Raw genomic sequence first — 16,080 nt, 5'->3', positions numbered from 1 at the left:
ATGCTACTTACACATTTCTGCATTAGTAATAATAATCCAATACAAAAAAGTACAAAACTCACTTCACATCATCCTAATGTTGTTCACATATTTTTACTTAAGCAACAATCTAATGCAGGATAACTTATTAGAGAGTTACATAACAGTCTGGTGTTTACTGATGTGAAAGATCTGAATACTTTTCCCATCACTTAATTTTAAAGATATAATGTAATGACACCTTGGAAGTGTTAGCAGAGGTTCAGTGACAATATGAGTCATTGATAGTCATTGATATATTGATATAGTGCGTTTGTCAGTGTGGTACCTCTGCTGCAGTGAGGAAGATTTCCTCACTAATGTGTCTGACGGCGCAGGCCGTGACACCCAGGCCCACACCAGGGAAGATGTAGGCGTTGTTTCCCTGACCAGGGAAGAACGTCCTCCCATCAGGCAGTGTGACGGGATCAAATGGGCTGCCACTGGCAAAGATGCCCCGCCCCTGCAGCACAGTGTGATATAGCAACATACCGTATTTAAGTCAACCTATTTCATTCCAGATGAGCAATAAAATCACTCCCAGCCCCGTGTGGAATACAACGGTAATAAAGAGTGTTCAGAGTGAGCACCTCTGTGAGGGTGTAACACTGCTCAGCAGTGCATTCGGCTTTGCTGGTCGGGTTGCTGAGGGCAAAGATGATTGGGCGTTCATTGAAGGAAGCCATGTCCCTGATGATCTGCTCGGTGAAGGCTCCGGCAACAGCTGCCACACCTGAGACAAAAAGCCATCAATGTGCATCACTGCAGTCTCCTTCTCAGGAGATCAAACCTTTTCTGTCTTTCAACTTTAAAGACAGGACAAGATGCTGTCTGAGCATCAAAATGGCAACCTGGAGGTCTTAAGAAAACATCAAACACTTGTTTTACCGATGATAGCTGTAGGTTTCAGTTCCTGGACCACATCCTCCAGTTTCTTCATGTGTGGGTGCTCATGAGCAAACCTCTCCTTTTCATGAGTCAAGTGGTCTCGACCCTGAGGGTTTAGAGAGGACGGTAGAGGAGGAGGATAATAAAGACATGAAACCATCTGTACACTGTAAAAAAACACCTTATTGCTTGGAATCATTGCCATTGCTCCGATTTTTAGCACCGAAGGAATGAAGAATTTCATTTCAGTTGAGAAATGGGAGAAAAGAGGAGGTGAAAAGAGATGAATATGAAGAAGACAGGTGGGATGGAAGAGAGAGGGAACAGAGGTCGTCTACTGGTGGAGAGGAAGAAGCAGCGAGGAGTTGGAGACAGTGAAGAGGAGGAGGAGGAGGAATGAAGGACAAATAACAGATATTGTGGACAAAACAGATGTTTAACAGATGTTCATCTCCTGGAGAGTCTTTTGCACTGATGCCAAGGAAAGACCTCTGTCTTATAAATTAATGAACCATGGGAAATGTTTTTTTTTTCCTGATTGCGGAGTAACTGATGTCAAACAGCTTAGGAAAATCCATCCGTAGAGATTCTTCACCTGTAATAACATCCACCTGTGATGTTTTCTGCATTTCACCATCCATTTTTTTTTTTGCAGGTTTTCACTTAACTTGACTTCCAGACATTAATTTTTGAAGATTCCAAGACATATCATAGAAAATTCAATGTTACTGCGTCCTTCATTCTGGTCAGTTATGGTGATCAGATGACATTGGCTTAGTGTATTCTTGCCTGCATGTCTGCACGTGTTTGTACATGTGTGTGTTAGTATCTTATTGAGACACCTTGACAATGAGACCCTTAGAGTCAACCATCCAGATCTTTTTCAAACACTCTTCCTTAGCGAGTCCCTCTTTCTCCATGGCCATGGTGATCAGCTCAGCAATCCCCATCGCTGCCTGGGAGCGAGACAAAAAGGAGGGATCAGTCTCATCAAAAGAACATCTGATCTGCAATCACTACGTTTTCTTTCCATCCGAAGATGCACACATCTCACTGATTGTGGTGAAGAGACAAGGCTTGAATAATGATCTTTAAAGTAGTGGAATTATAAATGGAAATCATTCCCCGGCACACAAACCTCTCTCTCTCTCTGGCTGAAACAGCAGTCGGTGTGCTCCATTGCCAATAATGGTCTTTGTTTAAAGTGAGACTACGTCACTTTAAACAAAATGACAAAAAACAACCCTCCTCCCACAAATAAAAGAAATGACTTCATGAGCAATAAAACACACCCCTGCTCAACTCAGTGCACTTACAGTTTGATGGCTTTTTCATTTTGAAGTTTGCATTTTGCCTTAATTAAATACATGCTCAGCATCTAACCTAACCACCAGGAAGTGGATGTCTTTAATACAGAGTTCAGACTACCCCATGTTTTGGACAGTTAAGATGGTCACTGTGTCAGGTAAGGCCATTACAGAGCCATACGTTCTTGTTGTGATGAGAGACATCATAGAGTACACCCAGTTCCCCGACCAATCATAGCTTGTCGTCTTTCACATTGGACTGGCTAGGAACAAGAGTGTAAATAAATAATGGCGTCCGAAGCGGTGTGTATGAAACTGGTTGTCATGAGTCTGGAAAAAATGCTGAAAAGGACAGAAAAATGACAGTGACCTCTCCTCTGTTTCACTGTTCCTCCTAGCGCCACCAACAGCATTATCAGTCCTGGAGCGTGTCGTGACATTTGTCGTGGGTGAAAAAAAAAATCTTACAAGCAAAATTTTCCTTGCGAGCCATCCTTAATGTGACGTTGGTTGTTGAACTGTGATACACAAAAACAGGATAAAACAATCACTTGTCGCCTTCAACTGCATATGTTTGTCAGGTCAGGACATTAGCAGGGTGATACTGTGTAGTCTGAACCCGGCATCAATCCTCTGACTCAAGAAAACCTCTTGGATGCCAAGGGAAATTCAACTCCCCACTCTTGTCTGATGACCTCTTGCAGCCACAGTGGCCACTGTTCCGCCAAACACACAGTCAGTGCTGCTTTAAATGTGCTGCACATACCTCCCCTGCACCTTGGAACACAATGGTGTGGTCGCACATTTTGCTCTTGGTGAGGCGGAGGGCGGCCAGGAGTCCTGCGACTGCTACTGCAGCAGTACCTAAGAGGATCATAGATCAACAATGCCAACACGGTTCCATGCATTCATCTCCACTATGTTATTATACAGATTTAATGGGTTAGACGTGCAGAGATGATGTCTGTATATGCATGTGTGTGTGTCCCTCGTGGAGTTACCTTGGATGTCATCGTTGAATGTGCAGTACTTGTTGCGGTACTTGCTCAGCAGACGGAAAGCATTAACATTTGCAAAGTCCTCAAATTGAATCAGGCAGTCCATTCCATACCTGGAAACAGAAGAGCTGCCATTCACCTCTGAGAACCAGCAGAGAACTTCAAAACATAGAAAAAGAGATACGATGAAGCTACCTGTTGTCGTAAAGGTGAGGGCTCATTTAATAGAGGTTTGCACACACACATTAACACATGTAGAGAGCAGCCCCTGCTTTCAAAGATTGAATGTCAGTCCTGAGGGGGCGCTCTCCCTCCACACTACAAAGCACAAAGTGAGCCATGAGGAGTGGCGGTTTCTCAGGGCACAAAGTTCCAACAACGTGTTCTGAATATGCACAGCTGTGTGAAAGTGCTTGAATTAAACAGAGAGTAATGGTCTTTTTGTTAGAAGTCTTGTCTAAAGTGAAAATAAAAGCCACAGAACTTTGCACAGTGTTCTGTTAAATGGATATTTAACAAGCAGACACCTGTTCGCCCCAACTTCACGACAGCACCTCACAATGAGTATCAGTGAGGGAGGTCAAAGCCACACAAAGGAGTGGAACCACAGAAGCACCAAATTTAAAGGGAAAGAACACCGAGCCCACCCAGCCTCCCCGTAAAGCAGCAGTGTTCAGTTTTACAAGATGTTGCTCAGACCACCTATCACATATAGTCAATACAACAGCACAGAAGTCGACGCCAATAACCTCCTGCAAAAACATCATACAGCGAAAATAAGGCCTGAGCCCAGCGTAATGAGACTATAAATTAGATTTAGCAGCAACAAAGACAAATCCCAGATTCCAATGCCTTTCAACAGGTGGAACTTTTGTTCAGGAATTTACTGGATGTTTGTTGAGCAACTGCTGCTGCTGCTGCTGCATCTCCACGATGAAAGACAGGTTTTCAGCTGGAGGAAAGACAGAAGGAGCTGGTGAAGGTGTGCAGGATAACACCTAATGGCAGAAAATGCTGAAAAAGTACAGCATATTAACGGAATCTACAGTGGATTGTACTGCAAAAATGTCTGCCTGAGACAATGTAATATTTATTATTGATATCCAATTTTCAACTGAACCTCAGTGAAAATCATTTCTTGTTTTATGGCTTTTCTGAGCATGGTTGCCTGTTTGCTCTGTAAAGCCTAGTTGTTCCAAAACGTGCCTTTGCGGAAAAGGCAGCAACTGAGCCGAGGTTGGCTATGAAGTGGACGATGGCGCGAATGGGATGCTGTGAATAGTTTGCACTGTGAAGCTGGTACAATCCAACAGATGGCGGTAAAGCAACACTTATGGATGCCAACCGCTATAAAACTCAGCAGAAGAAGAAGACGGCAGCACGTGTCATTGGTCATCAGTACACATTTCTCGTCTACATCCTTTTCTTGTCTTAGACGTTTGACCCGATGAAGTAACCTACTGTGAGAGATGTCCAAAAAAAAAAAACAGAGATTAATCGGCTAATTTTGGCGTTCCGACACCAACAAGAAACATCAACTTTTCTCTAACGTGGCTCCGAATGTGCTGTGGCTTTGATGAATGCACCAAACTTAACTGACACAAATCCATTAAAGACCCAGACGAAGCTGCTAACACCCCCCCTCTCTGATACAGTACCAGGACTGACTTCAAGATTGGATGCTATTTCATGAATAATTTTTTAGCTTCATACCTGAAACTCCACAAAATGCATTAATGAAAGGCTCCTTGGCCTTGGACACAAAGCTGGGTTAGGTTAATGCAGAAACCTCCTCATTCCTCCCCATTTCTTCATGACGCTCTGACTCAGGCAGCGAAAGCCACTGCAGGTCCAGATTTTTGTCCCTAGGACATGCTAATGTTTGTAGTTCACATTATAGCAGATAAACACACTGTTTAATCAGTTCCTTACACGCCTGCTCTGGTTTTTGTGTCGTAAAGGCAAAAAAAAAAAAAAAAAAATCCCCCAAAACAGACACCACACTCCACTCCAGGCTATTGAAATACCAAATACTGCCAAATGCACACTCTTTCAGAACATGGTGACATCCAGGGCTTGGCAGACCCGCTGTGCCTGGACAACCACTGTTTGGGGGATGGAGAATGACCATGCAATATAAACTACCAAAGCAGGAGATAGTTAAATACCCTAACACCCTCTGAACGACGTGACTCTCTGAAAGCACAGTTTTTATTAAAACTATTTCTCAGCTTGAAACAATGGCAGGAAATGGTGAGGGATCAGGTTTCGGTGAGTGAGTGATGGAGGAAACTGGCGACAGGCCAAGCACACAGGCGGAGCCGCTCCGAACCCCCCGCAACCAACACCTGCAGCCTCGTCCGTTCTCTGAACCACAGTTTTTCATAGTCAAGACTCTGTTTGCTCTCTTTTCTCCTTTCTTCCTTTCTGTTACTTTATCAGCCTTTTCATAAAACCCCACCTCATACTTTATAAGGAAAGGGATCCTCGTTTGCACTGTTATTGTACCATTCACTAAAGCTCTTTCCCACTCGTTACAGTTGCTGCTAAACTGCTTAAACTTTAAGCAGGAGGAGGACGAAGCTGAACGGAAGCGAGACAAGAAAGAAATGCAGGATGAGACGCGACCTGAGTTCAACTGCAATAAAACTTAATGTCCTGATGAGAGAGTGCCATTGCTGGGTCACTGTTTATCTGTCCCCACGCCACACTGCAAGACACCGACTCCTAATACAGAGACTGACAGCCCGCCTGACTTACTGCCAACACGGCAGTAGCGCTGGGGAGAGAAATGTGTTTTCTATCAAGCAGAGAGCAGTACTAAAGCACTGAGAGCCTGTGCAAAGAGGATGAATAATGAGGCCAAGAAGGGAGCTATAAACTTTTCATTGTGTTGGGGCTTTAGGAGACGCAGACAGGCGACAGGCGAGGATAGATGTGGCCTTGCCCCACTGCCAGTGCAGCGCCCTCTGGTATGGTTTGGTGCAGCTCGCTACTGGAAAGGTCACATCAGTTCACATAGGACCAAGCTGCTCATGCATGGAGGGCATAGAGAGGGATTTGAAAGTCCTATGCAGACGATGAAAATCGTACTGACGGCCTGCAAGTATTCTCTGTTAAAGACAGAGGATTAGGTTTTAAGGCTTTAAATGAGAGTGAATTCGATGTTTAATTTTAGAATGACGGCCCGGAAAGATCAGAGACTCCTGACGCAGATCTGAGAATAACTGAGCTGTGAACACATGCGTATTTACTGGCATCCACTGCCGTAAGCTACAGAGCGACTATCTGTGGTTGTGGTATTGCAGAGAGAAAGTAACATCTTTCCTATGCAAAGAGCTCTTTGGTCCTTGGCCTGAGCCAATAAAGATAGGGGGAGTGTTTTTGACAGTGTGTGTGTGTGTGTGTGTGTGTGTGTGTGCGTGCGTGTGTGTGTGTGTGCTTTGCCGAGAACAAAGCTCCTCTTGGAGGCCATTTGTGTTTGTCGTCCCTATTCTGCCTCAAAGTCTGTTGTCTTTCCTTGACGACCCACTGAATGGAACGCCAAAATCTGACAATGCGCCTCTTTGCCAGCTGAATAAAAAAATACCCTGGACAATGACAGCAGGATTTGCTTTTGTATCTACGCTGAAGTATCAAGGGCAGTAACCTAAGCAAGATAGGGCACACCCAAAAGATGAAAAACACAGACCATATTCCTGACAGTGGAGAGGGAAATCCATGAAGCTGTGAGAGGTGGGGGAAAGACAGACGGACTGGGAGAAAGACTGTTCTCACACAAAAATTACCAGAGTTGCTATAAACAGATGTTTGGACTGCAGACTTCTATTATGGATCTGTTGCCTTAAGTTGTTTTGCATTGGCAGAGACTAAATAAATTATTCATCCAAGTTTATTAGGTAACACTTTCAATTAGAGCCAGCAAAATAAAGTGTCATTATTCAGTACATGTTGGGCATTAACAAACACTTGCTAGGTACCTATACTAGGACAAATGGGCACAAGGGAAGAAGACAGCATTACTATTTTTTTAATTACTGAGTACTTGTGTTATAATTGCAGTCTATGGCTGTATTGTTACTGGGTAACAACACAGAAAAGTGGTCAAACTTGGCTAAAGGAATACACTTAATATTCTTAAAACTTTGAAAATATGATTGACTGATTATTATGATGTACATGGTAACTCTTGATGGGGAACAAAATATGGGGCCTCTAGGAAAAAGAATGTGCCTCTATAGCTACAAAATGCATGATGTTAAGCTTTTGGAGAACAGTAATGTAGTTTTGGAGCCCAATAGATCTAAAGTTTTGTTGGAGAGGGACCTTTTATTACCCGTCATATCATCAGATCATAAATAATAAATGAGCTTCAGACATACGTACGTCCAATTGGACACAAACTATACCTGTACCTAAACTATAACTGCAGACTTTAATCGAAGGCTTTACTAATTATTATTCACTTATTTGGTGCTGTAAAAATCCTTGGTTGTAAATGTTTAAAACAGCATCACATTTGGTGGTGAGTGACCTTGAACTCAAAGTTCAGGACTTGTTGATACCTCCACTGCCAAAGGAGTGACTTTGTTCCACCTCTCACGACTGCTCTGAAAGGAGAAAGAGACGTATCGCTGCTGTTGAGATTTGGCAGTGGGATCGCTTTCCACCTCTTTGTCCAGTGCTTTGTCAACAGCGCTGTCTGTTCAGTGAGCTCTGCGACCAAAAAGGCCCTGGTGGGAAAGCACTCAAATCTGTCAGTATGATGTGAGAACAGGCAAGAAAAATCCTGCCAACACCTGCTTGAGGATGTAAAACAGTGAGAGTGGAAACTCTTGATTCTGATGTGGCTGCTCAGTTGACTCTCAGTGTGAGCAACAATACAAGTCTTTGCAACTACCTCATGTGGTGGCTGGGAGAAACTGAAAGGGAGAGAAATGGACAACTATGTCGCTAAAGTATTTATAGTAACAATAGATGATGTGGCTTTTTCCATGTAAAAAAGGTTGGTGACAAACCAAGAGAGAATAATAACCCAACTCTAAAACAGAGCATTGCCAAGTGGTCAATGAATCAGCCATTGCAGGTTTAAGTCCTGGAAAACTTCAAATTCAAAAGTATTCATGACTAATCATGCAACAACCAAACTCTGCGTCATCAGGACTTTATGGGAGTGGTTTGATCAGATTTGACTGACAGTTGTCTGGCAACATAAGCAAAAAACAACACAGCTGTTATCACGTTTTGATTTGAATGTAACCAAATCCTGACCGGTCAGAAGTAAGTGACATCACCCTTTTCCTTCGTAGCCCCGCCCACTTCAAACCAGTGAAAAAAGACAGAAAAGAACAGAGCAAGCTAAGAAGGTGGCAGAAAATGCACGGCCTTGTCTGTAACACACACACACACACGCACACGCACACGCACACGCACACACACACACACACACACACACGCACAGACACATGCACACACAATTCCAACAATAGAATAATAGAGTTATCATATGAAGGCAGGTGTTTTGATTATATTGATTTTCACATTGGAGACTTCTGGAAGTGACCAGACTGGCAAACAAGACACCTGCAGACCAGGAACGAACTGTTCCTGCCACGGCTCTGTTTAAGCTCCTTTGTGCCTGTAACTTTTATTTTGCTGTGATTTACGACTTGCCACAACAATGACGAAGGACAGAAAAAACACAAAGACCCATTGCTTTCTGGAGTAGTACTTTCAGGGTTTCTTGATGCTTACTGCCAAGCCAGTCCAGTATATTGAGAATAGATGCTTGTGAAATTGTTATTAATGTTTGATATTATGAAGAAGGGCGTGAGACATGAGACGACAGACGCTTCCCCATGTGGCGAATCACTCAGACGTTCAGTGTTATGTCTGTAGAATGAGGGAGTTAACGAGGCCCAGCTCCTTCAGGAAATATAATCTGGCTTCATCTGAGACTCGATGAAATCTGAATCTCCACCTAATAGGAAGTAAGCAGACGTCATATATACTCCCGACACTCAGGAGGAGACTAAAGGCAGGGGAGAAGGTGTGAGTGCACACAGAGCCGGGGAGGACCTCTGCAAAAAAGGCCACAGACAACGGTGCTCTGTCCAAACACAGCTGTCGAACCTGTGTGCATACATGTGTGTTTGTCTATACACACAGGCTGTCTGTTAGTGCCGTCCCTACGGGGCTTCGTGGCTTCGTGGCTGAAGCCTTAATAAATCGCCAGCCCCCTCTAGCTCTCCAGAGAGCCAGCATCTCTCAGCACACATTATTTCTCAAATCCCAGAGCCATCATTAAAGACAACACCACATTCTGCATTCTTTCTCCTCTCTCTGCTGCTTTCATCCATTCACCTATCCACCCATCCATCCACCCATCCACCCATTGGTGTCTCTGTCCCTTACTCTCTCAGTGCCAAAGGTTTAAAAGAAATGATGGCATTCCTGCATGCTACTGAGAGTTTGAGCCTGTCCTGTCAAACACTGTACAATCATTTCAGACATGAACAGTTCTGACATCATGAAAAATCAATATTCAACCCAAAGATATGTTGAAATGAAAATGGTCTGCCTAAGGTCTACATGTACTTTAAATGGGTTTGTCTTAAAAGAAGAGTTTGATATTTTGAGAGAAATGTTCATTCGCTTTCTTACCAAGAGTTAGATGGTAAGTAAATATGAAGCTTAGCTTAGCACACAGACTGGAAACTGGCTCTCTCCAAAGGGAACAAAATCAGCATCTCTAAAGGTAATCAACTCACTAATTAACACATTATAAAACAGACATTATAAAACAGAGCTCAGTGACAGCGGCTCGGGACATTAACTGTCAACTGCTTAGACTCTTCAGTAGCTTTAATAACAAGTGTCATGCAATTCTGTTAAAAAATTATATAGACAACATATGATTATAAGATTAAACATTTAAATCAAATTAAAAACACAGTATAAGATGGGCTGTACTGAAAACTCTATGTCACCATGTGATACAGATAGAGAGGTATTTAGTTTCATCTAATTACCTACATATATGCAGGAGGACTCTTACAGAGGAATCTGCACACACCAACAAAACCACATCAGGGATTAAGTGTGATGAAATGTAACAAAAAGGTGAGCACTTCCCTGACAGAAAATGCTGAGTTCAAAGTTTGGTTCATCCTTTTTAAGTGTTGAGGGTGTGTGCAGGAGCAATGAGATTAAGGGATAATTCATTTCTGCCTGAAGACAAGAGCAGTAGAGAGCACCTGCAGGGGATTCAAAAGGAGCAGTGGAGCTGGAGAATGGCAGGCTGGCCTCAAGTCAAACACTCAGTTACATCACTAAACATTCTCCTTGAAGAGGAGAAGGATTTTTTTAAACGTTGGATTAAAAAAAAATCACTCCGAGACCTTTGCTGCTTATTGATGATGAGTCAATTGGGGTTGTTATGTTTAGTTTCATGAAATAAAAACTAAACATGAATATTACTTGAAAGACTGCAGAGCTGTAATCATTCATTCAATCTCTGAGCCCATAATTACTCATTTTCCGCCAATCTGGCTCCTTTGGGGAAAAAGCTTCGCTGTTCCCTGTAGTTGAGAAGCCACCCGGTTATTAGAGTCCTGGCTTCCTGTTGCCAGCTGGAGGGGGCCCAGACCCAGGACTCTCCCTCTGGACTCTGGTCTCTCTGGGTTAGGACGAGTCTTAACCAGGCCCATGTGTGTGTGGCTGTGATGGCTCCATGGCACCCGAGGATGCAGAGGTACACAGATGTGTCGGAACGCACAGAAGTCAAAGGTATTCAAAAGTCCCATTAAAGAGAGGACTGCAATACACACAGAGAGTGCAAGACTCAGACTGAGGCAGGATGACTGATCTAATTTCAGCTCAGAGAGGGGGGAAAAGAAAATCTGTGTATGAAAATCAAATGAGTGACAATGTGGAATACTCTCCCACTATTCCTGTAAGCATCTCTGCTTACAAGCTCCACCTTATTCCCAAAGCATCCACAATGATCAGGGACTACATTCCTGCATATCCTGTTTACAACAAACAAAGAAGCTCTCCTATCATCCCTGATTCAAGCAGCTGCATTTTTGTGGACTAATAAGCAAGTCAGATTGTGGATACCATGAAACTAGATCATATCATGTTGCCAGGAGTGAAAAACCTGCGAGTGTTCAGTTCAGCTGCTGACAGCTCTCTCGACCGTCCTCTGCTGTGCTCTCAGCCATCTGCCTGGAGAGAATCATGCCACTGAAATCAATAGCACTGATGTCACTCTGATCACTTTTCAATAAGCTCGCGTTGCCATTCAGCCAGGAAGCAGAGTTGTGATCGACGCTGCTTAGCAACCAAAACTTAGTTCAAAGAAGGTAAAACTGAATCATCTGTGACTTAAGTTCCAGACCCCTAAATCCCACCGCATGCACTGACTGTGCTAAACTGCTTAACATATTTCTTTTCACGGCACCATGTGCCGTCTGCTTCAAAATGACGATAGCAGACGGCATGAAGGGAAAGGGCACTGTGATCATACCTGTCCGACACAGCCTTCATAAATTCATCCAGCAGGTCATCATAGGCCTGGCCTCGCACTCTCTTATGTCTCAGTCCGATGTAGAGAGGCTCCTTCAGCAGCGCCTGCAAAAGCACATGGAGGCAGAGGATACAGCATGAAACTACAGCAGAAAGACTGAAGAAGAAGAAGAGGGAAAGGAGAAGAGAGGAAATGAGTACTGCATTCCTGTAACATTATTGTCCATCACTGTTAACTCATGCTGGCCAGTTTAAAAAGAGATAAATTGATGCAGCACAACCAGAAATCAGAAATCATCTTTACTTATTCCACACATTATTAGTTCTTGTCAAAAACTGGTGCGTACATTAAAATACTGCTGACACTGTGGTCTGTGAATCAGGTTTGGTTAAGCCAGTGTTGTGCATGAGCATGCTAAAAGACTGCGTTCATTGGCCATGCTCATGTTTTTGGAGAAAGGTGAACTGAACAGATTTATTGATGCTCAGGCTCTGTGTTTTATGGCACCAAGCATACCAACATAACCAGTGCAAATGGCAATTGCCATGCCTGCAAGGTCTGAAAAAAAAAAAAAGCCAGAACGTCAAACACTTCGGCAACAAGTTTGAAACTAAGCATTGAGTTAAAGCATCCGACCAGTCTTTGGAAATATGTGCGAGTGAGTGATGATCACAAGTCATTAACAAAGGGTCAGACCTCGAGCTAACAGCCATAAAGTTCCTCCACCCGGGTCAAACTCACAGCACTTTGTAAAGCTTTATTACTATATCTGATGTTTTTACATTAATACACTGCTGTATTAATGTGCATGCTGCATTTTACTGCTGTAGATGTTTAGGTTTGTGCTATTTATAATTACTTTATATGCTGTTGGCTAGTTAAATCTACAGTAGTGCATTATATTCTATATGATCATCATATGTTTGTAGCGTTGCTGTCCTGTGAGGACCACGTATCTCTAAAAATCAACTTCTCATCAGAAAAATGGCCTGTTTTCAGCTTTGTAAATAATCCAAGATGGTTTTTATATGATTCATTTAGCTTCAGAAGGAAGAGATAAAAATTGTAATCTGAAAATTAACTAAAGCTGTCGGACAAATGTAGTGAAGTAAAAAGTACAATATTTGCCACTCAGGTAAAGAACAAATATCTTGAATTTGTGCGTAAGTACAGTACTTGACTGAATGTACCTAGTCACATTCCACCACTGAAAAGCAGACAGACTTGTACTAGACTACATTGTAGGAGATCTGCAGCCTTTGCAGCTCATTTAACAAAAAGGAAAAAAAAGCAAACCAATAAAATGAGCGTGAACACGTTCATTTCATCTGTGAGAACTGAACTTTGAGCTAGTTCTTGTAAAGCGTGACCTTGAACAACACTGGTTATAGCCTCTAGTAGTGGATAATGTAGCCTCACAGTGCGAGCCTCAAAAAGGAATGAGGACCGGACTACAGAGGCAATGCAAGCTTACTCCTTTCTAACTCCAGCCCCCCCTCACTCAAGTGATATCACTTGAGTGAAAGTTAAGGTCAAGTCAGGTGTTGGAGATCAGATGAATAAGCACAAAGCATGACCTATAAATGGTTATTTCCTAACAATGTTCTGAAAATGCAATTTGGAAAATAGAAAAGGCGTTCAATTGGACCCTTCAAATTAATTAATTAATGTTTACTAATTGCTAGCATAACCTTGTCAGTCTTCAGCCGGTGCACTGATGGCCGCGACTACTAAGGTTTAATTTGAACAGCTGTTTAAAGACAGTTCCTATTTTTGTGACAGAAACAAATCACATGGTTCTTTGAAGCAAACTTCCTTTAAAATGATTCGGAAAACAAAAAAAACAAAACAAAGTGTCACCAATGTGACTGTTGTCTAGACTAGTTTGGGTAAAGCCGCAGACACGCCGGATCCTACACTTCCCATAATGCAATGCTACAGTGCCTTTTCATTACACAATCTTAGCCTGGCAACTGTCTTTCAAATGCACACAGGGTTTGTGTTCAAAATGTTCAATCTCCATCCCAAATGCCCCAATGACTCCATCAGGGGTATTTCAATGCATACATACAACTAAAAAATACATGGGGACATGTTTGGCTCGTGTGTGTACCAGGAGCAACAGAGGAACTCAGGGAATCAGTGTGAGACTGAAAAGTCTGTGTGTGTGATTTCTGTCCAATCTCGACATTTGCTGGATGTGAAAATTAAAGAGAGAGGAGAGATATGTACAGTATGTGAACACATTCTCACACATACGCAGACCTGCATCTCTGTAGACCTCTGACCTCTGCTATAATGAGAACTATAATGTGAACCATGTGTGTGACACTGCTGAGAAACAGCCTTACTTCACACACAGTCTGCAGATACATCTCCATGTACAGTAAATCCTAACGCTGTTGCAAAGGTTGTCATTTTTATTGTATTACTAATTCCTTTAGAGGAGCGATCGTTATTACGCTGAATAATTGTGACTGCATCTTTCTGCGCAAATTTCCTCGCTTTGTTCAAATGATTTTGTTTAAAAAAATGCATTCAAATTCTCCCATGTTTCAGCCATTATGCATATATATGGGAGTGGGAGTAGAAGTAGCAAGGCTGCAGCCACTCTAGCGAGAGGCTGTACAACAGTACTTTGAGATAAATGCTAAAGTCAGTGTGCTAATATGCTCACAATGAAAATGCTAACATGCTGATGTTAGGAATATAATAATTTTACTATGTTTACCACTTTAGTTTATCATGTTAGCATGCTAACAATTTGCTTGTCCCCGTTAAACACAAAGTACCGCTGAGGCTGAGGGGAATGTCATTAGTTTTGCAGGTATTTGGTCATAAACCAAATTTAAAGATGTTGCTATTTGCCTTGAGGAAGGCATGAATGTCTGTACTAAATTTCATGGCAAACGTCAGCCACATAGCGGAGCTAAAGGATACGTCAGATGATCATTAAAGTAAGTATGATTCATCCTCATCAGACCATGAATGTCTGTACAAAATTTCATGGCAATCCATCCAATAGACATTTCAGTGCAGACCAAAGTGGCGGACTGACAGATCCAACAGACCACAATCGCCATCTCCATGTGAGAATAACAGGTAGAATAGATGGAAATTCAATGAGTTCCTCATGGAGGATGATATGGAATTATGAATGTAAATATGTGACAACAGGGGCCATAAGAAACAAGGCTGGCTCATTGTTTGTTAAACCAACTAAACAGCCCTTCAAAGGCAAACTAACAGTGTGAAAGAGATGAAAGAGCAACACCAGTGAACCTTTGCACCTTTGTATTTTGAAGAATGAGAGGGATACAGCAGGGAAGTGAGTAAATTCAGACCAGAGGCTGGTGGGAGGCCGAGTGTGGGAGACACGGACACAGACAGACACAAAGAATGCAGGAGAGGCTGAGACTGTGATGAATTAGGTGGAAGTAAATGCCACCTTACAGTGGCAGATTGCTTACAGACTTTGTTCTGTGTTACTGGCACATATTTCATCAGTTCTTTGACATGCTGCACCTGTCCGATATAACATGGGTGTGTCTCAACACACAGCGAGCTGTACTGAATTCCTACTGAGACAGCTTTTGGGGGATAGACTAATTTTAATGTGCTACACTCTGTAAACTTTGACTTCCGGGGAATTTCGATTCCCAAAGGGTGGGGAACTGTATCCGGAGTGTTGTCAAGCCTCACTGGGACTGGCGACCTTTACTTCTGGAGATGGATAATTAGAGGGTGCCACTAAGAAGAACGTGGCTTGGAGAAGACAGAGGCCACCTTTCCATGGCAGGGTCAAGAGTTGCCATGTCCAAGAACAGCTCAAGAGGTTTATTTAAGCCAATATTTATTTGAAGTTGACAACTCATTTCCTGGCAAGCTTTTAATGGGCAGTAATAGGCTCGAGGTGGCCAAGTTCAACTGTAACCAAAACAAGCAAAAACATTTTCATGCGATCCCACAGAGAAGTGGACTGATATCAGAGGGAGCCTTTGGTGGTAATTTCACAAGATGATGCAAGAGCATGAAAGGACAAAGATGGAAATAGCTATTTCAAGTTGTTTACCTCCGCAGTGGAGTTTCACTTGCAGCTAATGTGCTTTCTGTTGAGTTATACTGTAAGATGGTGAGTTTTGTTTCACTGGCACACTGTAACAGAAGTGCACCTAAAAGGCGAAGCAGACGGAGCTGCAGTGTATGTGGTTGGGATCGTCCTGAGCGAATTTCAAGTGGGCTGACCTCGTTGACACTGTGCTGAACTGTTGACATGAGTCGTCTTTCTGTCCCAGATTATCTACTGTTGATTGGCTAAGCTGTCCTTTGTGTTGTACAG

The 16,080-nt window shown here is 42.8% G+C and overlaps 1 protein-coding gene across 1 annotated transcript in view; it reads right to left on the bottom strand.

Annotated features, from left to right (window-relative positions):
• Positions 1 to 16,080, bottom strand: part of me1 (malic enzyme 1, NADP(+)-dependent, cytosolic) — a 78,027-nt gene that overhangs the window by 1,400 nt on the left and 60,547 nt on the right. Inside the window, exons 6-12 of the mRNA XM_041942658.1 lie at positions 11,742 to 11,845; positions 3,215 to 3,324; positions 2,980 to 3,077; positions 1,749 to 1,862; positions 907 to 1,012; positions 609 to 751; positions 308 to 481 (exon numbers count right to left, since the gene is read on the bottom strand). Of these exons, the coding sequence (XP_041798592.1) occupies positions 308 to 481; positions 609 to 751; positions 907 to 1,012; positions 1,749 to 1,862; positions 2,980 to 3,077; positions 3,215 to 3,324; positions 11,742 to 11,845 (849 nt within the window). The remainder of the gene's footprint in view (positions 1 to 307; positions 482 to 608; positions 752 to 906; positions 1,013 to 1,748; positions 1,863 to 2,979; positions 3,078 to 3,214; positions 3,325 to 11,741; positions 11,846 to 16,080) is intronic.

The sequence above is a fragment of the Chelmon rostratus genome, chromosome 8, assembly GCF_017976325.1.
Source record: "Chelmon rostratus isolate fCheRos1 chromosome 8, fCheRos1.pri, whole genome shotgun sequence".
In the NCBI taxonomy this organism is placed as follows: domain Eukaryota; kingdom Metazoa; phylum Chordata; class Actinopteri; order Chaetodontiformes; family Chaetodontidae; genus Chelmon; species Chelmon rostratus.
The sequence above is the reverse complement of the archived record's forward strand: the minus strand, read 5'-3'. Positions and strand labels throughout refer to the sequence as shown.